The sequence below is a fragment of the Coregonus clupeaformis genome, chromosome 26 (assembly GCF_020615455.1).
Source record: "Coregonus clupeaformis isolate EN_2021a chromosome 26, ASM2061545v1, whole genome shotgun sequence".
Taxonomy (NCBI): domain Eukaryota; kingdom Metazoa; phylum Chordata; class Actinopteri; order Salmoniformes; family Salmonidae; genus Coregonus; species Coregonus clupeaformis.
The window spans coordinates 46,915,895-46,942,716 of record NC_059217.1 but is presented as its reverse complement, the minus strand read 5'-3'; the positions used below and the strand labels follow the sequence as shown (position 1 = coordinate 46,942,716).

The window sequence follows — 26,822 nt, the reverse complement described above, 5'->3', positions numbered from 1 at the left end:
TGTTTCTCTAACACAGACTGGAATATGTTCCAGGACTCATCCGATGGCATTGAGGAGTACATCACAGCAGTCACCGGCTTCATTAATAAGTGCATTGATGACGTCGTCCCCACAGTGACCGTACGTACATATCCCAACCAGAAGCCATGGATTACAGGCAACATCCGCACTGAGCTAAAGGGTAGAGCTGCCGCTTTCAAGGAGCAGGACTCTAACCCGGAAGCTTATAAGAAATTCCGCTCTGCCCTCCGACGAACCATCAAACAGGCAAAGAGTCAATACAGGACTAAGATTGAATCGTACTAAACCGGCTCCGACGCTCGTCGGATGTGGCAGGGCTTGTAAACTATTACAGACTACAAAGGGAAGCACAGCCGCGAGCTGCCCAGTGACACGAACCTACCAGACGAGCTAAATCACTTCTATGCTCGCTTCGAGGCAAGCAACACTGAAGCATGCATGAGAGCATCAGCTGTTCCGGATGACTGTGTGATCATGCTCTCCGTAGCCGATGTGAGTAAGACCTTTAAACAGGTCAACATTCACAAAGCCGCAGGGCCAGAGGGATTGCCAGGACGTGTACTCCGAGCATCCGCTGACCAACTGGCAAGTGTCTTCACTGATATTTTCAACATGTCCCTGACTGAGTCTGTAATACCAACATGTTTCAAGCAGACCACCATAGTCCCTGTGCCCAGGAACACTAAGGTAACCTGCCTAAATGACTACCGAGCCATAGCACTCACGTCTGTAGCCATGAAATGCTTTGAAAGGCTGGTCATGGCTCACATCAACACCATTATCCCAGAAACCCTAGACCCACTCCAATTTGCATACCGCCCCAACAGATCCAAGACAGTCGTGAAGAGGGCACGACAAAGCCTATTCCCCCTCAGGAGACCGAAAATATTTGGCATGGGTCCTCAGCTCATCAAAAAGTTATACAGCTGCACCATCGAGAGCATCCTGACTGGTTGCATCACTGCCTGGTATGGCAACTGCTCGGCCTCCGACCGCAAGGCACTACAGAGGGTAGTGCGTTTGGCCCAGTACATCACTGGGGCCAAGCTTCCTGCCATCCAGGACCTCTATACCAGGCGGTGTCAGAGGAAGGCCCTCAAAATTGTCAAAGACTCCAGCCACCCTAGTCATAGACTGTTCTCTCTGCTACCGCACGGCAAGCGGTACTGGAGCACCAAGTCTAGGTCCAAAAGGCTTCTTAACAACATCTACCCTATGCCATAAGACTCCTGAACATCTAATCAAATGGCTACCCAGACTATTTGCATTACCCCCCCCTCCCTTTTACGCTGCTGCCACTCTCTGTTTATTATCTATGCATAGTCACCTTAACTCTACCTACATCTACCAGCCACAAACCACAGGAGAAGAAGGGGAATTTAATTGTTCCTTTGGTGCTGAAGACATCTGATGTCTCATTAAGTGTAGCCTGGAGTCTTCAACCTAGTGAAGGTTTGACTTCAAAACTCCTATTTGGGAGGCCTGCTCCGTGGCCTCCAAGGTACGTCCTCTGTCTGTCTGTCTGTCTGTCTGTCTGTCTGTCTGTCTGTCTGTCTGTCTGTCTGTCTGTCTGTCTGTCTGTCTGTCTGCAACATTACAGTGTTTTGGGAGACCCATGGCCCTCTAGGCCATCAGCTGTGGCCCCAGTTCATCTGCTTTTAATAGACTTAAACAGACAGAATGACATCATGACCTTCAATGGATGTCCCCTCTTCTTTTCTTACCACACCACAAAGTCTTTATTTCACAGCCACCGGGGCCTCCAGCACACTACAACTTTTGCCAGGATTTAATTGTCCTGTGGCCCTAGAGCGACACCCTGTGGCTATTCTGAGTACTGCAGAACATATGAACAGTGCAGCTCCCTCCCTTGGTTGGCTGTCGGCTCATGATGTTACAGGGTCTTATTAATAAACCGATAACACAGAGTTGATGGTAAATGATGCGTGATGTGATGGACGTCTAAGTCCATGCCAACATTGTGATTTATACATCTTCACTCTAGTGAACTCAGCTATGATACAAGGTTACAGGTTTGTAACACTCAGCTATGATACAAGGTTACAGGTTTGTAACACTCAGCTATGATACAAGGTTACAGGTTTGTAACATGGTCATAGGCCATGTGTAGGGATGGCTTCAAATCATATTCAATATACTTTATTTTATACTATTCATGTGTTGTTGTTTAGTTCCATTGCTGAAAGACTGGAATCTTGAATGAAATAAAATGATCTCTTGTTCACAACAAAGGACATAGCATGTCGACAGCTGCTATCTTGAATAAGTATTTATTTAAAAAAGACGTGTATCTCAGTGAGACAAATCTGTATAAAAAAAAAAGATGTGTATCTCAATGAGTCAAATCTGTATTTAAAAGGGCTAAATGAATAAAACAGACATGACCAGTCAAGTTAGGACATCTCATTTTATTGAACAGCAAACAGTGAATAACAGGGAATAACAGGGAATAAAATATCTTCTTATTTGTGTTTGTAAACAATGACAAAGATAATTGTAATTTCATTAACTTCATAATTCACATGTTCATCATAATCATTATAACACCCTCCAAGTCGTGAATGGAGAGATACATTCTGTACAAAGTAGAGGGGGAGGTTGGAGGGGGTGTGGGGCGTTGTGTATGGACTGACATTAGAGGGGGTGTGGGGCGTTGTGTATGGACTGACATTAGAGGGGGTGTGGGGCGTTGTGTATGGACTGACATTAGAGGGGTGTGGGGCGTTGTGTATGGACTGACATTAGAGGGGGTGTGGGGCGTTGTGTATGGACTGACATTAGAGGGGTGTGGGGCGTTGTGTATGGACTGACATTAGAGGGGGTGTGGGCGTTGTGTATGGACTGACATTAGAGGGTGTGGGGCGTTGTGTATGGATTACATTAGGGATGTGGACTGACATTAGAGGGGGTGTGGGGCGTTGTGTATGGACTGACATTAGAGGGGGTGTGGGGCGTTGTGTATGGACTGACATTAGAGGGGGTGTGGGGCGTTGTGTATGGACTGACATTAGAGGGGGTGTGGGGCGTTGTGTATGGATTGACATTAGAAATTGAATCTTTTTTAATTTGTATAAAATTCTGATTCAAGTTCTGTAGAATAAATATGTTGCTATGTGATACTACATGGGACTGAGTAACTGTAGAACGGTGTGAGACCTTCTCATTCCAATTCTAAGATGACACTGTCCCAGCATCAAGAAGGTCCTCTCAATAGAGCTCATTGCCTTGTGTTGTCTAGTGTTTCAGTGATAGGATAATATCTTTGTGTGAGTACTATCATAATGAGTTTTGATGTGATCTTGTGCCTAATATTCCTGTGTGTTTAAAAAAAATGTTTGTATACACTAAACATTTCTTATTTTGGTGTACAGATGTCCTCGTTCCCCCTCGGTCCTCCTCGCCCCTTGAGATACACGCCAGGCGGATGGACAGATAACAGAGGAGTGTGATAGATAGAAGGAAAGAAAGTGCGACTGACAATCAGACAGAAATTTACATTTTTGTCATTTAGCAGATGCTTTTATCCAGAGCGACTTACGGGAGCAATTAGGTTTAAGTACCTTGCTCAAGGGCACATCAACAGATTTTTCACCTAGTCGGCTCAGGGATTTGAACCAACGACCTTTTGGTTACTGGCACAACGCTCTTAACCGCTAGGCTCCCTGCCGCCATACGGTGGTGTCACGCTAACCAACTAAAAAGTACAGCGTTGGAAGTGATGCAGACAATTACACTGATGGAAGTTACAATCTATCTGCAATATTAAGCTGATCTACCAACAAAAAAAAGTACAGCGTTACAACACAGTCAGACAGTCAGACAGTCAATCAGACAGTCAGTCAGACAGTCAGACAGTCAGACAGACAGCCAGACAGTCACCACATACTCTACTGTAGACACGACCAGATGGAAGCAGTCAGTGTAGATCCACATCTGATTAAACGAAATGGAAATTACATCATTATTCAACAAGATTTAAACCGTACAAAGAAAAATTAATCATAGGGAAAAAGGTTACAAAATCATGAAAACAATTACAATTGTCAACAATAATAACAGCAGCATGATAATAATAATAATAATAATAATTATAATAATAATAATAATATCATTTATAATCACAATGATAATATCATTCGAGATGAGTTTAGCAATTGGAATGTTTGAGGAATAAACAACATGAATAAAATAACATTTAGAGATCAATAGGCAGGCCTTTTACTTTCATCTCTGGCAGCGTCCCAAATGGCACCCTATTCCCTATATAGTGCACTACAGTTAACCATGGCCAATGGGGTCTCTGGTCTAAAGTAGTGCACTATATAGGGAATAGGGTGCCATTTGGGATGCGATCTGTCTCTCTGGTCATAGCAGGGGGTCCTAGGGTCTACTATAAGAGATATTCTCCTATAGGAGAACCCCTAGCTACCTCACCTCTAGAGAATAGGACTAACCAGACCTATAGGAGAACCCCTAGCTACCTCACCTCTATAGAATAGGACTAACCAGACCTATAGGAGAACCCCTAGCTACCTCACCTCTAGAGAATAGGACTAACCAGACCTATAGGAGAACCCCTAGCTACCTCACCTCTACAGAATAGGACTAACCAGACCTATAGGAGAACCCCTAGCTACCTCACCTCTACAGAATAGGACTAACCAGACCTATAGGAGAACCCCTAGCTACCTCACCTCTACAGAATAGGACTAACCAGACCTATAGGAGAACCCCTAGCTACCTCACCTCTACAGAATAGGACTAACCAGACCTATAGGAGAACCCCTAGCTACCTCACCTCTAGAGAATAGGACTAACCAGACCTATAGGAGAACCCCTAGCTACCTCACCTCTACAGAATAGGACTAACCAGACCTATAGGAGAACCCCTAGCTACCTCACCTCTACAGAATAGGACTAACCAGACCTATAGGAGAACCCCTAGCTACCTCACCTCTACAGAATAGGACTAACCAGACCTATAGGAGAACCCCTATCTACCTCACCTCTACAGAATAGGACTAACCAGACCTATAGGAGAACCCCCTAGCTACCTCACCTCTACAGAATAGGACTAACCAGACCTATAGGAGAACCCCTAGCTACCTCACCTCTACAGAATAGGACTAACCAGACCTATAGGATAACCCCTAGCTACCTCACCTCTACAGAATAGGACTAACCAGACCTATAGGATAACCCCTAGCTACCTCACCTCTACAGAATAGGACTAACCAGACCTATAGGAGAACTTCCCTATCTACCTCACCTCTACAGAATAGGACTAACCAGACCTATAGGAGAACCCCTATCTACCTCACCTCTACAGAATAGGACTAACCAGACCTATAGGAGAACCCCTATCTACCTCACCTCTACAGAATAGGACTAACCAGACCTATAGGAGAACCCCTATCTACCTCACCTCTATAGAATAGGACTAACCAGACCTATAGGAGAACCCCTATCTACCTCACCTCTACAGAATAGGACTAACCAAACCTATAGGATAACCCCTATCTACCTCACCTCTACAGAATAGGACTAACCAGACCTATAGGATAACCCCTAGCTACCTCACCTCTACAGAATAGGACTAACCAGACCGGCTCCCACACTGTAACACATGGATTCAGAGATCCTCATTACTGCCGCCACCTTGGTAAAACCACATTCTAATAACAAAGTTGAAATTCTAAAATCAAGTCGCTTTCCGACTAGTACAGTAATGCATTTAATAATTAGATTTATTAAAATAGATTAAAGTATAATTCTGCTAGCTACATTTCTCCACTGCTGTGAGCTAAAAATCAAGAAATATGTTCTGTTGTAATACACTTGATTTGACATTAATTCACAATGGTGATCACAATGTATATTCTATTTTCTCCAGAAGCTAACTTTCTTCAGAAGCTAATTCAAGGTGGCATAGTAGTAAACATGTATTTGGTCATAAATTATGAGATATCACAGAGCGAAAACAATATTGTTCCCCGTTGCATACAGTTAAAAGAATAAAGCCAAACATCACCCTTTCTGCTTCCTGCATTCAAATTATATCATTTTTTTTGCATTAAAATAACTTGAATTCCTTCACTGGAATATTTCCACAGCAATATAATAATAATAATAAACATAAAATCAACAACAATATTGATTGAGAGAAGGAAGAGGGACTGGAGAGGTACAAATAAAGCCATCAATAAAACAAACAATAACATCTATAAATATTATAAGATAAAGTCATATCATCTGCATATGTACAATATAGTACGGTACATAAAAACAATACATACAGATATATAGATATAGAGCTATAGATATAGATATATAGAGCTATAGATACATAGATCTATAGATATAGATATATAGAGCTATAGATATAGATATATAGAGCTATAGATATAGATATATAGAGCTATAGATATAGATATATAGAGCTATAGATATAGATATATATATATAGAGCTATAGATATAGAGCTATAGATATAGATATATAGAGCTATATATATAGATATATAGAGCTATAGGTATAGAGCTATAGATATAGATATATAGAGCTATAGATATAGATATATAGAGCTATAGATATAGATATATAGAGCTATAGATATAGAGCTATAGATATAGATATATAGAGCTATAGATATAGATATACAGAGCTATAGATATATAGAGCTATAGGTATAGAGCTATAGATATAGATATATAGAGCTATAGATATAGATATATAGAGCTATAGGTATAGATATATAGAGCTATAGATATAGATATATAGAGCTATAGGTATAGAGCTATAGATATAGATATATAGAGCTATAGATATAGATATATATAGAGCTATAGATATAGATATATAGAGCTATAGATATAGATATATAGAGCTATAGGTATAGAGCTATAGATATAGATATATAGAGCTATAGATATAGATATATAGAGCTATAGGTATAGAGCTATAGATATAGATATATAGAGCTATAGATATAGATATATGGAGCTATAGATATAGATATATAGAGCTATAGATATAGAGCTATAGATATAGATATATAGAGCTATAGATATAGATATATAGAGATATAGATATATAGAGATATAGATGTAGATATATAGAGCTATAGATATATAGAGATATAGATGTAGATATATAGAGCTATAGATATATAGAAAGGAATATTGATGATAATAATCATACTAATACACTGAGGAGTTGTGTTGCACATGAACGGTCCAAATAGCACCCCTATTCCCTAAATAGTGGACAGCATTATGGACCCCCAGGAAGATTAGCTGACGTCATGGGGATCCTAATAAAAAAATTCAAATATAGTGCACATACTTTTGACTATGAGTACTATGGGCCCTGGTCAAAAGTAGTGCACTACATAGGGAACAGGGTGCTGTTTGGGCCGTGCCCAGCACAACTGAAGAGCCGCTTTAGAGACGGCGGGAGCAGAGGACTGAATCTGATTGGATATGACACATCAAAGTCACCTTGATCTCCGGCGAGATCGGCCAATGGCGCGGCAGGCCTTCGGTGACGTAACCATAGATACACCATGAAAGACTAGTGCACAACTAACAACGCCTACTAAAGCATAGATCGTCTGCGTTCGAAAGACGATTGGAATAAAACAATTATAGGTCCCGATGTCTTTAGCACACTGTTGAAATCCCAATGATCATCGATACTGTTCTCTGGTACAGTGGAATCTCTACAGACGTTATTTTATAGGTATAGTATTAGGACTGTCACTGGGCCCAAATTCTTTTGAGTTATTGAGACGTAATGCATTATAGCTCTCCTGTAAACAATAGATAATCGTGTAGGGGTCTAATGAGGAATAGACATTACTCTGGCTATCTCCATTCTATTTTTTTTCTGTGGGAAAGATGACCATCGCTATTTAGTGTTTGTTTTTAACACCAAGACCACATTGATATGATATCGGCCATGATTTCAAGGTATGTTGGGTGTTATGATCGCTCTAATTTTCCTTCTATGTCACGGGCTAGCTAGGTACCGCATTTACACTGCCCCCTTTACAGAGGAGAGACCACCAGCTGATTGGCTGAATGGCAATTACAACCAATCACAGGCTGGGGTCATTGGGCTGTTCAGGTGAGATCCAAAAGGAGTGTGTGAAGCTATACAACTTTACATACTAATACACCTTAACACATTATATGGGTTTGGGCCTGAAACACAGACGCGTAAATATACATTTAAGATCTCCTTTATAGTTCTGATTCATATGATACGTAATAGCAGGTGGTCGTAATCATGAGTTCCGGAGCGTTTTGTTCTGTAGCCCCTTTACACTCGGTGCCCGTATACGGGTTGGAAATGGCAGATTTGGGCACTAATAAGCGCCTGAAATTGGAACGCGGCTGTACAGTAACATTGCTATACCTGACATCAGATCTCAGGCTCTGTCCTTCACAGCGCTCTCTGTATGGGTTTTGACTGACAGCACTGCTAATTGGGCAACTTTTGCTAATGTTTTGTTGTCTGAGTGAGAGAAAATGCTGTAAATTAAAAAAACGACTATGTGTTTTGAAAGATGAGACGTTGAGGATTATAATAAATACCGCTTTGATGTCATATAACCGAGCCAAACACCGGAGTCCAAATGTGCACTTCACATTTCCAAATCATAAAACTCATGTTATATACAGTGTCAACGTTTATGATCACTTGTGTTTGATTTACAGTTACAAGATGGCGTGGCGTCACACCATGGGTTGTTCTGAACAGAATGAGCCTGTGTTTGTCTATTGTGAAGAAAATTACGCTGAATGTATCCAGAGTATTTTCAGATTTCATTATCAACAAATGTGACAAAGTACAGTAAATGTAAAATGCACATAAAATCAACAGTGTAATGTTTGGATTCAGTCTTCTGTCAGGTGAACTGTTATGTCCTCACCTTGGGTCTGTGTCACGCCCTGGCTCTGGGGACTCTGAAATGTTGAGCCAGGGTGTGTAGTTTCTATGTTTAGTTTTCTATGTTTGAGTTTCTAGATCGTGTAGATCTATGTTGGCCAGGGTGTGGTTCCCAATCAGAGGCAGCTGTAGTTCGTTGTCTCTGATTGGGGACCATACTTAGGCAGCCGTTTGGCACCAGTCTGGGTGGGATCTTGTTCCGTATAGGTATGTTATTAGTCTACCTGGGACTTCACGTATCGTTTGTTTGTTGTTTTGTTCGTGTTCAGTACGTTAATAAATATGTGCACTTATCACGCTGCGCCTTGGTCCGTCTCATCCGTAAACGATCGTGACAGACTAGTAATGGTCCCATAATCTCCAAACTGTTCCCTTTTAATTGCCACCATGATTATGCATCTGCTTTTCATATTTATTCAGTAAGAAACATTTCCATGTAGCCCTATCCATGTAGACTAATTCCCACGAGTGTAAAGGGTTAAAAAGCATTGCTCGGTAATCTGTCTAACTGGTCCTGTGTCTTCTTGAGAACTTATTCCAGCCTTTTTTGCTTCTTCATTAGGATCAGCTATTTTTTGACTACTTATATTATTACAAGATATGTTGTTGATGTTAAATGTGATTGATAGTTGTCATCATGACCATTCTGCTGCTACGGCTGCACTGACAGAGATAACTAACTACCGATATATAGCTGCTTGTAAAACTGCAGCACCCTATGCAGACAAAAGGGTTACCCTGTAACCACCAATCACGCTCACATTTTAAAACGAAAACATTTCAAATCAAAAACAAGATCATCATTTGAGAACATGATATTTGTGGCTTCAATTCCACTGGAATCTTGTGTTGCCACCATAAGCAGCTTGGCAATCAACATCCTAGTGTTCCTATTAGTGTGCTCACAACCATAACATGACATTCAACACAACAGGGACACTGAACGAGGCAAACAGGAACTTGTTCACCTCTAGAGGGTAAAATAAATAAATCCCAAATTGGTGGTAGTGATCAAAACCTTATTTCATGATGACAGGTGATCTCCTGGATCCTATTGATGTAGTTGTGAGGGAAAGAGGCAGAGAGTTGGGTCACATCGATGTTAATTGAAGAGAGGCAGGGAGTTGGGTCACATCGATGTTAATTGAAGAGAGACAGGGAGTTGGGTCACATCGATGTTAATTGAAGAGAGGCAGAGAGTTGGGTCACATCGATGTAATTGAAGAGAGGCAGGGAGTCGGGTCACATCGATGTAATTGAAGAGAGGCAGAGAGTTGGGTCACATCGATGTAATTGAAGAGAGGCAGAGAGTTGGGTCACATCGATGTAATTGAAGAGAGGCAGGGAGTTGGGTCACATCGATGTAATTGAAGAGAGACAGAGAGTTGGGTCACATCGATGTAATTGAAGAGAGGCAGAGAGTTGGGTCACATCGATGTAATTGAAGAGAGGCAGAGAGTTGGGTCACATTCAGCAGGTAAACATTGTGGAAAGTTGCAGATAGAAATGTCATAAATAGAGCTGACATGATTCCTTACTGTAGGCTAGGCTACATGTCAGAGACGGCATGTTTGCTCTTCACAACATATTTCTATCTGAACGTTCCACAGTGTTGTGGCCCGCTGAATTCATCCTGGGGAGAGCGGAGGTTGACGTTCATAGTTGAGCGCTATTACTGGATCCTACCAGTGGCTGGATCCTACCGGAGGCTGGATCCTACCGGTGGCTGGATCCTACCGGTGGCTGGATCCTATAGGTTGCTGGATCCTACCAGTGACTGGATCCTACCGGTGGCTGGATCCTACCGGTGACTGGATCCTATAGGTTGCTGGATCCTACCAGTGACTGGATCCTACCGGTGGCTGGATCCTACCGGTGACTGGATCCTACCAGTGGCTGGATCCTACCAGTGACTGGATCCTACCGGTGGCTGGATCCTACCAGTGGCTGGATCCTACCGGTGGCTGGATCCTACCAGTGGCTGGATCCTACCAGTGGCTGGATCCTACCAGTGACTGGATCCTACCGGTGGCTGGATCCTACCAGTGACTGGATCCTACCGGTGGCTAGATCCTACCAGTGACTGGATCCTATAGGTTGCTGGATCCTATCAGTGGCTGGATCCTACCGGTGGCTGGATCCTATCAGTGACTGGATCCTATAGGATGCTGGATCCTATCGGTGTGCGGTCGGTGCATGATGTAGTTAGTGATGTTGTAAGGGAGGAGGGAAAGGCAGAGATCTGATTGGTTGATGTTCTTGTCACTTAGTTGCCAGGCAGGAAGCTGAGGATGTATTCTCCCGCGCCGAAGAAGTAGACCACCTGGGCGATACCAAATAAGGGCGCGATGACCAGGGCACGGCAGTACGCCCCCTTCAGGAACGCTGAGGGACCCTCGTTCTTCATGATTTTACTGATGGGAGAGGAGAGGAGAGGAGAGGAGAGGAGAGGAGAGGAGAGGAGAGGAGAGGAGAGGAGAGGAGAGGAGAGGAGAGGAGAGGAGAGGAGAGGAGAGGAGAGACACGGGCAACACAGATTAGCAACAAGATATCAGTGAATAGTTTTACCTCGTTACTAATGATGTGTTTTAACTGAATATGGCAACGCACCACAGCTGCTAAATTGTTGCCGCCAAAAAATATGGAACAGGAACAAATATAGCGATGCTAATGATAACCGTCATCTGGTAGATGGAAAGGCTTTCCCAAAAACCTTCTCAATTAAATGTTAACTAGCTACAAAGTAGCCTATGCCTACCTAGCAGAATGATATCATCATTATTTCCATAAATCCAGTGGACATTTGTTTTGCAAATCCATGTGTGCTATGAAACACAAAAAACAACAGTGTACTTGAATAATAACTACACTGGAAATTACCAACTTTTCAAATATTCAAGGTATTCGAATATAGCTTATATATTTAATATAGTTTATATATTTAATATAGTTTATATAGATTTTTAACTAAAAGGCAACTATTATCTTTTATATTCAAATAAAAGTCTCAGAAAAGTGTCACGCCCTGACTCAGAGGACGCTTATATGTTGAGTCAGGTTGTGTATATTCCTTGTTGTGATTTTCTATGTTTAGATCTAGTATGTCTAGATCTATGTTGGCCGGTGTGGTTCCCAATCAGAGGCAGCTGTCGCTCGTTGTCTCTGATTGGGGACCATACTTAGGCAGCCTATTGGCACTAGTGGGTTGTGGGATCTTGTTCTGTGTTAAGGTATGTTGTGTTGCGCTGCCTTGGACTTCACGGTTCGTTGGTTTATTGTTTTGTCGTGTTGTTTATTCATTTAAATAAACATGTACGTATATCACGCTGCGCCTTGGTCTGACCCGTCTATGAACAAACGTGACAGAAGATCCCATCAAACGAGGACCAAGCAGCGTGTCCAGGAGCAGACAGCCTGGACCTGGGAGGAGATCCTGGACGGTAAGGGATCCTGGACTTGGGAGGAGATTCAGGCTGGGATGGATCGCCGTCCTTGGGAGGAGACAGTGGAGGCCCGGTATAGAGAGGAGAAACGGCGCCAACAGTGCCGACGAAGAAGACCCGAGAGGCAACCCCAAGAACATTTTTTTTTGGGGGGGGGGGGGCATACGGTGTGGATGACGAGGCAGCAGGAGGCCGTTAAAGGGCGGGTCTGCAGGTTAGGAGAGGAGGCCACCATGTTACGGGGGCTATTGGTTCAGAGGGAGCAGGAGTATTTCGGTCAGAGGGAGGCGCTACAGGAGGCGAGAAGGGAGAAGGAAGGAGTAGAGGCACGGCGAGAGGAGCTGGTTAGGCAGCAGAAGGAGCGGGGGTTAATAAAGGAACCCGGTCTGACCCGTCTATGAACGAACATGACTGAAAGTATTTAAAAGTATTTTGAATACCTCTCAGAAAACCAAATAATAGTTGAAGGTATTTGAATATATGCAAGTTATTTGAAAACCCCCCCCCCCAAAAAAATATTGATTTGATGGCTGCCAAATATTTGGTTTGGAGGGCTCTTAGATATGAATCTTAATACAGCCTATAATTAGATACATGAGGGACATGGAATCCCCTCAGCATTAGAGTAGATCACTTCTGCAGCTTCAAAATGACTAACAAATATGTATGTGTACAGTGGGGAAAAAAATTATTTAGTCAGCCACCAATTGTGCAAGTTCTCCCACTTAAAAAGATGAGAGAGGCCTGTAATTTTCATCATAGGTACATGTCAACTATGACAGACAAAATGAGAAAAAAATTCCAGAAAAACACATTGTAGGATTTTTTAATGAATTTATTTGCAAATTATGGTGGTAAATAAGTATTTGGTCAATAACAAAAGTTTCTCAATACTTTGTTATATACCCTTTGTTGGCAATGACACAGGTCAAACGTTTTCTGTAAGTCTTCACAAGGTTTTCACACACTGTTGCTGGTATTTTGGCCCATTCCTCCATGCAGATCTCCTCTAGAGCAGTGATGTTTTGGGGCTGTCGCTGGGCAACACGGACTTTCAACTCCCTCCAAAGATTTTCTATGGGGTTGAGATCTGGAGACTGGCTAGGCCACTCCAGGACCTTGAAATGCTTCTTACGAAGCCACTCCTGGCCCGGGAGGTGTGTTTGATCATTGTCTGCTAAAAGACCCAGCCACGTTTCATCTTCAATGCCCTTGCTGATGGAAGGAGGTTTTAACTCAAAATCTCACGATACATGGCCCCATTCATTCTTTCCTTTACACGGATCAGTCGTCCTGGTCCCTTTGCAGAAAAACAGCCCCAAAGCATGATGTTTCCACCCCCATGCTTCACAGTAGGTATGGTGTTCTTTGGATGCAACTCAGCATTCTTTGTCCTCCAAACACGACGAGTTGAGTTTTTACCAAAAAGTTATATTTTGGTTTCATCTGACCATATGACATTCTCCCCAATCCTCTTCTGGATCATCCAAATGCACTCTAGCAAACTTCAGACGGGCCTGGACATGTACTGGCTTAAGCAGTGGGGACACGTCTGGCAATGCAGGATTTGAGTCCCCTGGCGGAGTAGTGTGTTACTGATGGTAGGCTTTGTTACTTTGGTCCCAGCTCTCTGCAGGTCATTCACTAGGTCCCCCCGTGTGGTTCTGGGATTTTTGCTCACCGTTCTTGTGATCATTTTGACCCCACAGGGTGAGATCTTGCGTGGAGCCCCAGATCGAGGGAGATTATCAGTGGTCTTGTATGTCTTCCATTTCTAATAATTGCTCCCACAGTTGATTTCTTCAAACCAAGCTGCTTACCTATTGCAGATTCAGTCTTCCCAGCCTGGTGCAGGTCTACAATTTTGTTTCTGGTGTCCTTTGACAGCTCTTTGGTCTTGACCATAGTGGAGTTTGGAGTGTGACTATATATATATACACAGTGGGAAAAAAAGTATTTAGTCAGCCACCAATTGTGCAAGTTTTTCCCACTTAAAAAGATGAGAGAGGCCTGTAATTTTCATCATAGGTACACGTCAACTATGACAGACAAAATGAGAAAAGAAAATCCAGAAAAACACATTGTAGGATTTTTAATGAATTTATTTGCAAATTATGGTGGAAAATAAGTATTTGGTCAATAACAAAAGTTTCTCAATACTTTGTTATATACCCTTTGTTGGCAATGACACAGGTCAAACGTTTTCTGTAAGTCTTCACAAGGTTTTCACACACTGTTGCTGGTATTTTGGCCCATTCCTCCATGCAGATCTCCTCTAGAGCAGTGATGTTTTGGGGCTGTCGCTGGGCAACACAGACTTTCAACTCCCTCCAAAGATTTTCTATGGGGTTGAGATCTGGAGACTGGCTAGGCCACTCCAGGACCTTGAAATGCTTCTTACGAAGCCACTCCTGAAAGACCCAGCCACGTTTCATCTTCAATGCCCTTGCTGATGGAAGGAGGTTTTCACTCAAAATCTCACGATACATGGCCCCATTCATTCTTTCCTTTACACGGATCAGTCGTCCTGGTCCCTTTGCAGAAAAACAGCCCCAAAGCATGATGTTTCCACCCCCATGCTTCACAGTAGGTATGGTGTTCTTTGGATGCAACTCAGCATTCTTTGTCCTCCAAACACGACGAGTTGAGTTTTTACCAAAAAGTTCTATTTTGGTTTAATCTGACCATATGACATTCTCCCAATCCTCTTCTGGATCATCCAAATGCACTCTAGCAAACTTCAGACGGGCCTGGACATGTACTGGCTTAAGCAGTGGGACACGTCTGGCACTGCAGGATTTGAGTCCCTGGCGGCGTAGTGTGTTACTGATGGTAGGCTTTGTTACTTTGGTCCCAGCTCTCTGCAGGTCATTCACTAGGTCCCCCGTGTGGTTCTGGGATTTTTGCTCACCGTTCTTGTGATCATTTTGACCCCACTGGGTGAGATCTTGCGTGGAGCCCCAGATCGAGGGAGATTATCAGTGGTCTTGTATGTCTTCCATTTCCTAATAATTGCTCCCACAGTTGATTTCTTCAAACCAAGCTGCTTACCTATTGCAGATTCAGTCTTCCCAGCCTGGTGCAGGTCTACAATTTTGTTTCTGGTGTCCTTTGACAGCTCTTTGGTCTTGGCCATAGTGGAGTTTGGAGTGTGACTGTTTGAGGTTGTGGACAGGTGTCTTTTATACTGATAACAAGTTCAAACAGGTGCCATTAATACAGGTAACGAGTGAAGGACAGAGGAGCCTCTTAAAGAAGAAGTTACAGGTCTGTGAGAGCCAGAAATCTTGCTTGTTTGTAGGTGACCAAATACTTATTTTCCACCATAATTTGCAAATAAATTCATTAAAAATCCTACAATGTGATTTTCTGGAGAAAAAAAATCTCAATTTGTCTGTCATAGTTGACGTGTACCTATGATGAAAATTACAGGCCTCTCTCATCTTTTTAAGTGGGAGAACTTGCACAATTGGTGGCTGACTAAATACTTTTTTCCCCCACTGTATTTATATATATATATATATATATATATATATAAACATGGGGGATTGGAAGTGATGCAGACAATTACATTGATAGAAGATACAATCTATCTGCAATATTAAGCTGATCTACCCCCAAAATAGAAGAAAAATAAATAATATATATATGTACATAATGAGTGACATAAGGAAACACAATAACACTTGACATCCAGTTCTTATACATGTGTAGTAACTTTGTGATTATTACAATAGCAACATTGTCGTTACATAGGACTTTGGAAATGTCTTTATAATTGCATAGTAATGGAGTTATTACATAAGTGGGAGAAGGAACTGTCGCTATTCCTCAAATACAGCAGCTACAAAAACTCTCAGCTCATTGCTATGCAATTAAAATGCAATTACCAAAATATTATGTAACAACATGCTAATAAAATGTTGCTCCAAAAGTGATTAATTACAGTTTTTAATTACACAAGAACAGTTTTACGTCAAGTGTTACTGAGAACGCGAACAGTAACACAATATGGATGTTAAGTGTCGAAACTAAATATCCCAAAACTGCCTTCTTGAATCAACTACAGCCAAGGTAGGTGGAAAATCATGTTAGTTTGAGTACGTAGATCATGTTAGTTTGAGTAAGTAAATCATGTTAGTTTGTGTAAGTAAATCATGTTAGTTTGAGTAAGTAAATCATGTTAGTTTGAGTAAGTAAATCATGTTAGTTTGAGTAAGTAAATCATGTTAGTTTGAGTAAGTAGATCATGTTAGTTTGAGTAAGTAAATCATGTTAGTTTGAGTAAGTAAATCATGTTAGTTTGTGTAAGTAAATCATGTTAGTTTGAGTAAGTAAATCATGTTAGTTTGAGTAAGTAAATCATGTTAGTTTGAGTAAGTAGATCATGTTAGTTTGAGTAAGTAAATCATGTTAGTTTGAGTAAGTAAATCATGTTAGTTTGAGTAAGTAAATCATGTTAGTTTGAGTAAGTAAATCATGTTAGTTTGAGTAAGTAAATCATGTTAGTTTGAGTAAGTAAATCATGTTAGTTTGAGTAAGTAAATCATGTTAGTTTGAGTAAGTAGATCATGTTAGTTTGAGTAAGTAGATCATCAAGGTAGTTGGAAAATCATGTTAGTTTGTACTCTGAGTGAACAGGAACACACCCTCAGATGGACAAAGAGGTTCCAGGTTGTTTTAGCTAAGCATCCAACTTGCTGTTTGCAATGTTTGCAAATGGCTTTGAATTAAATTGCAGTATCTTCAGGTATCATAAAATTAATTGCTGCTTTCAACTTTTTCAGAGGCATGTTGAACGAGCCATTCAGTAGTTGAGCATCACAACTTATGTATACTTACTTATCTGTACAAAATATCATTGGTTTAATTTATTTGACTTGATAATGTACACCTGGGGCAATATTCAGGAGAATGGACATTTACAGAATGTTCTGATAGAAATGTATTGTGTAGATCAAATATGACTATCAGATAGATTGGAATAGTAGAGATTGTGTGCTCTATTCATTCTACTTCTATCTTCAACATGCAGTTCCAGATACAGCCCTGCCATTAGTTGAAGGCAGACAATCCAAAGTAGTTACTTTCTGAGATTTGTATTAAAATAGTTGAATACAGATCCTCCAAATTAGCTATTTGTTCCCTGGAAGAAGCAGAAAAAGTTCCTTTCCACAAAGCATAGTTAAAGCTATAGTAATCACAGTTGATTCTGAGAGCGAAAAAACCTGAAGTGCCCCAATGCACATCTCAAATTTAGGGGTTGCCGGGCATAAAAAAAAAAGTAGTTTAAAACATTTCAATCCTTGAAACAATCTTCATCTGACAAAGATCCTTTTAGGAATCAAGATGTTGTAAACTAGCCTAGTTAACATGTGTTGGCGCAATTTGAGATTACCTGATACAGTCAGTCACCCCGCTGTAAGTTTCCTCTGTACTCCCTCTGTTCATGGACTGGATTCTGGTCTTTATCACTGTAAATACACAAACAACACCATGTTAAACACTACAACACACACGGATGCAACTAAGAATATATATGGTTGATTTAAGATCCAGACTAAATACAGAAAAAAAGTATAAGCCTTATTGTATGACATTCTAGCGTCTCATAAGAAGTTATAAGACATTCTAAAGCAAGTCCCATGTCTCACCATCTAGATTGGGGGTTGAAAGCCACAGTGGCGGTGATGCCAGCCCATATTACTGCAGTATTATTAATTATATACTGTATATTATAATATTATGTCTCACCATCTACAGGGTTGACAGCCACAGCGGCAGTGCTGCCAGCCAGACAGCCTGCCAGGAAGGACACATAGAACGGGGCGGGGCCCTCCGCTCCTCTCTTCCCCAGGGTGTTCAGGTTGGCAAACAGAGGGAAGTAGATGATGGAGAACGGAACATCCCTGAGAGGAGAGGAGAGGAGAGGAGAGGAGAGGAGAGGAGAGGAGAGGAGAGGAGAGGAGAGGAGAGGAGAGGAGAGGAGAGGAGAGGAGAGGTAGGGAGGGGTGGAGGGGAGGAAAGGAGAGAGGAATCAGAGAATGAGAAATCAGCAGAGTAGAGTTTATCATATTGTCATACCTCAGCATTGTGGACAGAGCATTGTGTCTGTGTCTTTATAGATGGACTGTAGTTGTATTTCCTTGATTCCTTGCATCCTCTTTCCTCGACTCCTTCTCAAACCATCCTGGAGGAGAAGATCTAAGGTCACTTTGTCTCGGACCTTCTCCTCCAAAGCATTTTGAGGAGGCAAGGAGAGAGGACACAAGGAATCAAGTTAAGACAATGCTAGAGTCTAGAGTGGTGTAGTGCTTGGTGGTCAGAGCAGTGTATGTCTCTAAATAGTGTTATGTAGTGTATCAGAGCATGTCTCTAAATAGAGGGGAGGGGGGAGGGGAGAGGGGAGAGGAGAGGAGAGGAGAGGAGAAGGGAGAGGGGAGTGTTATGTAGTGTATCAGAGCATGTCTCTAAATAGTGTTATGTAGTGTATCAGAGCAGGGTCTTGTATATAGTGTTATGTAGTGTCTCAGAGCAGGGTCTTGTATCTAGCCCTACCTGAGCAGTGTGGCCCCCAGACCCTTGTACAGCCCAGCGATGCCCTTCTCTTTCAGTAGTTCCCTGGTCAGCTGCATGGCGGTGGGGGACTTGGTCGGGACGGCCCCCGGTACTACTGTCTCTGGCATCAGCTTCCTCTGGGCCTCTGGGGGGAGCATGTTGTTAGATCGCACTTGCTGTGGTATCTCTATTTGTCTGTCTGTCTATATATCTTAACTAGTTTGCTGGTATTTATTTAGGCCAGATTATTATGAGAAGATAAGTCTTTATTAGGGTTATTTACTAGCAGGTCAACAGCCTGTGATTCCATTATTGACCACAGAGGGCAGCATTTATCCATATTTCAGCTCCCAGAAATATTACAGAAAGGAGGAGATAGGAATAATAATCCCATAGAGTACCGCAGTATGAGTCATGATACCCATAAAACCTAGCGTTCAAACGGGGAAATGGTTCCAATAATTTTTCCACCGTGCATTTTTCCCATAGGACATTTTAGAAACACTTAAAATAAGGGCTGTGTTTTGTGTAGGCTTTTTTATTAATTTTAATTTTTTGGGGGGTAGATCAGCTTAATATTGCAGATAGATTGTAACTTCTATCAATGTAATTGTCTGCATCACTTCCAATCCCCCATGTTTATATATATATATATATATAATATACACATATATATACATATACACATATACACATATACACACATACACACATACACACACACATACACACAGACATACATACATATCCTTTAAATGTATATATATATTCCCCTTCATTACTTTCCAACCCCACCACCCTTTCCCTCCTTGGAGTAAACTAGTGAACAACAATGCTTAGGCCTCTACTTCTAGCTTATACTTACTATCTATATTTTACGGACACAGTCAATTTTACAATAATTCTATTTTGTTTGTTTTTTCTCCTGAACTTCTTCTACTCTCAACCTCTCCGATCATTTTCATGATGTCCATCCGGTTTGCTTCTATATGCCATATCTTTCTAACTGTGCTCTTTCACAAAAGCTCCCAACATACAACCTATATACTTATTATGGACACAGTATGCTTACATTATTAGTTATCTTGTTATTATTTGTTGTTAGTTGTTATTAGTCCCATCCTTCAATTCCATTCAACACCTCCCATCTATCTCTTAACACCATCCATATAGGATTTATATTTGCCATATATATTTCAACTGTACTGTGATGTCTTACAAAAGTTCTGAACCTTTCTATTCTCATTGTTTCTACAGATTGTGAATTGAAAATAAACATTTTTGCTAAAAGTATTATTATGTTATTGATCGATTGACTATGACTTTTCAGATCACCCAGTAATGCTATCTGCAAGGTTAGCTCCAGGTAAATATTGCAATCCTTTAGCCATTCCTGGACCTGTGTCCAAAAACAAGCTACAAATGGACAGTACCAAAACAAATGATCTAATGATTCTGTCTCTTCGCAGCAAAATCTGCAGAGCTGGGAAGATTGTATCCCCCATATAAATAACATTCTATTGGTAGCAAGAATGTTATATAATAATTTAAATTGAAAGATTCTAAGTTTTGAATCCGGTGTCGTTTTGCATATCAGTTCATAAACACTATGCCGTGGGATCAGTACGTCAAAAATCTCTTCCCAACTATTTTGCAATCTATATGGGACGGCTGTCAATCCTTTGGTCCTTAAATGAAACTGATATACTTTTTTATTTATCACAGTTTTCCTTAACCAATTATGTTCTTTAATGCAAGGCCGACATTCCTTACTTTCTCCCCCTTCCACTTTCCTCTTCCATTTTTGCGGTAAGGCTGCAATTATTTGCTTGTAATTTTGGGTAGAGCAGACATTTCCATATGTTTTAGTTGGCTGCATGTGCGACATAACTCCACCAGTCCTACCGATGATATCATTTACAAAGATTATACTTTTTTAAAGATTTTGTCAAAAAAAAAAGAAGGTTTTTTGTCAATTAGTATATTTGAGTTTAACCACAATATTTGTTGCATTATTTGTTCTGTCGTTTCTGGAGGATTAAATTGAAATTGCAACCAACTTTCTATGGCTTGTTTTAGAAATAGTGATATTTGGGAGATTATTTCCTTTTCAAATAACTGAAAGTGAGTGGTTGTAATCTGAATAAAGGGAAAAAGGCCATTCTTGAACATTGGGTGAGACAATCATACTAATTTGCTAGAGAACCTGTTCGGATTTAAGTATAACTTTTGTATGACTGAAGCTTTTAGTGATAGGTCTAATACTTTAATATTTAATAACTTCTGTCCTCCGAATTCATATTCGTTATATAAATAGGCCCGTTTAATTTTGTCTGGCTTGCCATTCCAAATAAAATGGAATATTTTTTTCTCATATAATTTAAAAAACTGTTCGCTAGGCATAGGCAAGACCATAAGCAAATAGGTAAACTGGGATAATAATAAAGAGTTAATCAGGGTGATTTTTCCACAAATTGACAGGTATTTACCTTTCCATGGTAGCAAGATCTTATCTATTTTTGCTAACTTTCTATTAAAATGTATTGAAGTGAGATCATTTATTTCCTTTGGGATATATATTCCGAGTATATCCACATCACCATCAGACCATTTTATTGGTAAACTACATGGTAATGTAAAAATTGTATTTTTTAGTGATCCAATACGTAATATAGTACATTTGTCATAATTTGGTTGTAATCCAGAAAGGTTAGAAAATGTATCTAGATCCTCTATGAGGCTGTGGAGGAATTCTAGTTGTGGATTTAAAAGAAAACATGAATCATCTGTGTACAATGACACCTTTGTTTTTAAGACCTGTATTTCTAATCCCCTGATATTATTGTTGGATCTGATTTTAATAGCTAACATCTCGATGGCCACAATAAATAGATATGCCGATAGGACAACCTTGTTTCACTCCTCTTGACAGTTTAAAACTTTCGGAGAAATAGCCATTATTTACTATTTTACACCTAGGGTTACTATACATGATTTTGACCCATTTTATAAGAGATTCTCCAAAATTGAAATAATATAATTTATATATATAAACCCCAGTCATACTTTATCAAATGCCTTTTCAAAGTCTGCTATGGATAGCAGGCCTGGTTTCCAAGATTTTCCATAGTGTTCTATTGTTTCCAATACTTGTCTTATATTATTTCCAATGTATCTTCCATGTAAAAAACCTGTCTGATTAGAATGAATAATATCCGACAATACCTTTTTAATTCTATGTGCTATACATTTTGCTAGAATTTTTGCATCACAACACTGAAGTGTAAGGGGCCTCCAATTTTAATGGACTGGATCTTTATATTTTCCACTTGTATCCTGTTTCAGTAATAATGAGATCAGACCTTCTTCTTGAGTGTCAGATAATCTACCATTTACATAGGAGTGGTTAAAACATGCTAATAACGGTCCTCTTAGTATATCAAAAAAGGTTTGGTATACCTCGACTGGTATGCCATCCAACCCTGGAGTTTTCCCAGACTTAAAGTCTTTAATTGCATCCAGAAGTTCCTCCTCTGTAATTTCACCTTCACATGAGTCTTTCTGTGTGGCTGTTAATTTGACATTATCAATAGAAAAAACATCTCTACAATTAGCTTCAGTTAGAGGAGATGGAGGCGACTGAAAAGAAAACATATGCTTAAAGTACTTTGTTTCTTCCTTCAAAATATAATTTGGTGAATCATGGGTTACTCCATCAATTGTAACCAGTTTCATTAAATTATTTTTGGTAGCATTCCTACAGTGGGGAGAACAAGTATTTGATACACTGCCGATTTTGCAGGTTTTCCTACTTACAAAGCATGTAGAGGTCTGTAATTTTTATCATAGGTACACTTCAACTGTGAGAGACGGAATCTCAAACAAAAATCCAGAAAATCACATTTTCTATTTGAACTCGTTACCTGTATAAAAGACACCTGTCCACACACTCAATCAAACAGACTCCAACCTCTCCACAATGGCCAAGACCAGAGAGCTGTGTAAGGACATCAGGGATAAAATTGTAGACCTGCACAAGGCTGGGATGGGCTACAGGACAATAGGCAAGCAGCTTGGTGAGAAGGCAACAACTGTTGGCGCAATTATTAGAAAATTGAAGAAGTTCAAGATGACGGTCAATCACCCTCGGTCTGGGGCTCCATGCAAGATCTCACCTCGTGGGGCATCAATGATCATGAGGAAGGTGAGGGATCAGCCCAGAACTACACGGCAGGACCTGGTCAATGACCTGAAGAGAGCTGAGACCACAGTCTCAAAGAAAACCATTAGTAACACACTACGCCGTCATGGATTAAAATCCTGCAGTGCACGCAAGGTCCCCCTGCTCAAGCCAGCGCATGTCCAGGCCCGTCTGAAGTTTGCCAATGACCATCTGGATGATCCAGAGTAGGAATGGGAGAAGGTCATGTGGTCTGATGAGACAAAAATAGAGCTTTTTGGTCTAAACTCCACTCGCCGTGTTTGGAGGAAGAAGAAGGATGAGTACAACCCCAAGAACACCATCCAAACCATGAAGCATGGAGGTGGAAACATCATTTTTTGGGGATGCTTTTCTGCAAAGGGGACAGGACAACTGCACCGTATTGAGGGGAGGATGGAGGGGGCATGTATCACGAGATCTTGGCCAACAACCTCCTTCCCTCAGTAAGAGCATTGAAGATGGGTCGTGGCTGGGTCTTCCAGCATGACAACGACCCGAAACACACAGCCAGGGCAACTAAGGAGTGGCTCCGTAAGAAGCATCTCAAGGTCCTGGAGTGGCCTAGCCAGTCTCCAGACCTGAACCCAATAGAACATCTTTGGAGGGAGCTGAGAGTCGGTATTGCCCAGCGACAGCCCCGAAACCTGAAGGATCTGGAGAAGGTCTGTATGGAGGAGTGGGCCAAAATCCCTGCTGCAGTGTGTGCAAACCTGGTCAAGACCTACAGGAAACGTATGATCTCTGTAATTGCAAACAAAGGTTTCTGTACCAAATATTAAGTTCTGCTTTTCTGATGTATCAAATACTTATGTCATGCAATAAAATGCAAATTAACTACTTAAAAATCATACAATGTGATTTTCTGGATTTTTGTTTTAGATTCCGTCTCTCACAGTTGAAGTGTACCTATGATAAAAATGGGTGCTTTGTAAGTAGGACAAGGTGACTTTTATCAATATATTCGCCTGTATGCTAATTAGCTGCTAATGTGGCTATCATAAAGAACTACAAATGCCATGATGATCTGGACGAGACTGCCGAATCGAGGTAAGAATCTCTGGATTAACTAATGTTGTATTGAATAAATTGGCTACATTTCTTTAAATGGACAATTCTGTGAACTGCCTTATGCCACTTTTAAATTGACACAATACCTGTTAGCAAAGGTGTCATCTAGAGATGACGTGTAGGAGCTTGCAGGGATTTGTAGTTTTGAATGAAGTCGACCTTGATAATAATTAGCATTTTTGAATCCGAGTAAATAGAGCCGAATATATTGATCAAAGTCACCGATTTACATGGTTATCAAAACGTCACGCTAGGGTAAGCCTATACGAAACACAGCCCTTATGTAAGTGTTTCTTAAATCCCTTATGGGAAAAATGAATGGTGGAAAAATGATTGGAACCATTTTCCTGTTTGACCGCTAGGTTTTATGGGTATTAAGACACCTCTACTGTGGGGTTTTATTGGGCAATGAATGGAGGAAAACTCTAGACCACCTTTAATCTACACATAGAGACGCGTACAAAGCTCTCCCTCGCCCTCCATTTGGCAAATCTGACCATAATTCTATCCTCCTGTTTCCTGCTCACAAGCAAAAACTAAAGCAGGAAGTACCAGTGACTCGCTCAATACGGAAGTGGTCAGATGACGCAGATGCTAAGCTACAGGACTGTTTTGCTAGCACAGACTGGAATATGTTCCGGGATTCTTCCGATGGCATTGAGGAGTACACCACATCAGTTACCGGCTTCATCAATAAGTGCATTGATGACGTCGTCCCCACAGTGACTGTGCGTACATACCCCAACCAGAAGCCATGGATTACAGGCAACATCCGCACTGAGCTAAAGGGTAGAGCTGCCACTTTCAAGTAGTGGGACTCTAACCTGGACGCTTATAAGAAATCCTGCTATGCCCTCCGACGAACCATCAAACAGGCAAAGCGTCAATACAGGACTAAGATTGAATCGTACTACACCGGCTCTGATGCTCGTCGGATGTGGCAGGGCTTGCAAACTATTACAGACTACAAAGGGAAGCACAGCCGCAAGCTGCACAGTGACACGAGCCTACAAGTCGAGCTAAATTACTTCTATGCTCGCTTCGAGGCAGGCAACACTGAAGCATGCATGAGAGCATCAGCTGTTCCGGATGACTGTGTGATCACGCTCTCCGTAGCCGATGTGAGTAAGACCTTTAAACAGGTCAACATTCACAAGTCCGTAGGGCCAGACGGATTACCAGGACGTGTACTCCGAGCATGCGCTGACCAACTGGCAAGTGTCTTCACTGACATTTTCAACCTGTCCCTGGCCGAGTCTGTAATACCTACAGTGGCTTGTGAAAGTATTCACCCCCCTTGGCATTTTTCCTATTTTGTTGCCTTACAACCTGGAATTAAATTGGATTTTTGGGGGGTTTGTATCATTTGATTTACACAACATGCCTACCACTTTGAAGATGCAAAATATTTTGGGGGGTGAAACAAATAAGAAATAAGACAAAAAAACAGAAAACTTGAGCGTGCATAACTATTCACCCCCCCAAAGTCAATACTTTGTAGAGCCACCTTTTGCAGCAATTACAGCTGCAAGTCTCTTGGGGTATGTCTCTATAAGCTTGGCACATCTAGCCACTGGGATTTATGCCCATTCTTCAAGGCAAAACTGCTCCAGCTCCTTCAAGTTGGATGGGTTCCACTGGTGTACAGCAATCTTTAAGTCATACCACATATTCTCAATTGGAGGTCTGGGCTTTGACTAGGCCATTCCAAGACATGTAAATGTTTCCCCTTAAACCACTCGAGTGTTGCTTTAGCAGTATGCTTAGGGTCATTGTCCTGCTGGAAGGTGATCCTCCATCCCAGTCTCAAATCTCTGGAAGACTGAAACAGGTTTCCCTAAAGAATTTCCCTGTATTTAGCACCATCCATCATTCCTTCAATTCTGACCAGTTTCCCAGTCCCTTCCGATGAAAAATATCCCCACAGCATGATGCTGCCACCACCATGCTTCACAGTAGGGATAGTGTTCTCGGGGTGATGAGAGGTGTTGGGTTTGCGCCAGACATAGCGTTTTCCTTGATGGCCAAAAAGCTACATTTTAGTCTCATCTGATCAGAGTACCTTCTTCCATATGTTTGGGGAGTCTCCCACATGCCTTTTGGCAAACACCAAACGTATTTGCTTATTTTTTTCTTTAAGCAAGGGCTTTTTTCTGGCCATTCTTCCGTAAAGCCTAGCTCTGTGGAGTGTACGGCTTAAAGTGGTCCTATGGACAACTACTCCAATCTCCGCTGTGGAGCTTTGCAGCTCCTTCAGGGTTATTGTTGGTCTCTTTGTTGCCTCTCCGATTAATGCCCTCCTTGCCTGGTCCGTGAGTTTTGGTGGGCAGCCCTCTCTTGGCAGGTTTGTTGTGGTGCCATATTCGTTCTATTTTTTAATAATGGATTTAATGGTGCTCCATGGGATGTTCAAAGTTTAGGATATTTCTTTATAACCCAACCCTGATCTGTACTTCTCCACAACTTTGTCCCTGACCTGTTTGGAGAGCTTCTTGGTCTTCATGGTGCCGCTTGCTTGGTGGTGCCCCTTGCTTAGT

At 41.3% G+C, this 26,822-nt stretch overlaps 1 protein-coding gene across 2 annotated transcripts in view; it reads right to left on the bottom strand.

Moving 5' to 3' along the window:
• Positions 1-9,300: 9,300 nt before the first annotated feature.
• LOC121540760 (mitochondrial glutamate carrier 1-like) overlaps positions 9,301-26,822 on the bottom strand; it is a 43,511-nt gene continuing 25,989 nt past the window's right edge. For both annotated transcript variants that reach the window (XM_041849832.1, XM_041849831.1), the window contains exons 8-11: positions 18,996-19,140; positions 18,192-18,346; positions 17,836-17,911; positions 9,301-11,408 (exon numbers count right to left, since the gene is read on the bottom strand). In XM_041849832.1, the coding sequence (XP_041705766.1) occupies positions 11,261-11,408; positions 17,836-17,911; positions 18,192-18,346; positions 18,996-19,140 (524 nt within the window). In that variant the 3' untranslated portion in view covers positions 9,301-11,260. The remainder of the gene's footprint in view (positions 11,409-17,835; positions 17,912-18,191; positions 18,347-18,995; positions 19,141-26,822) is intronic.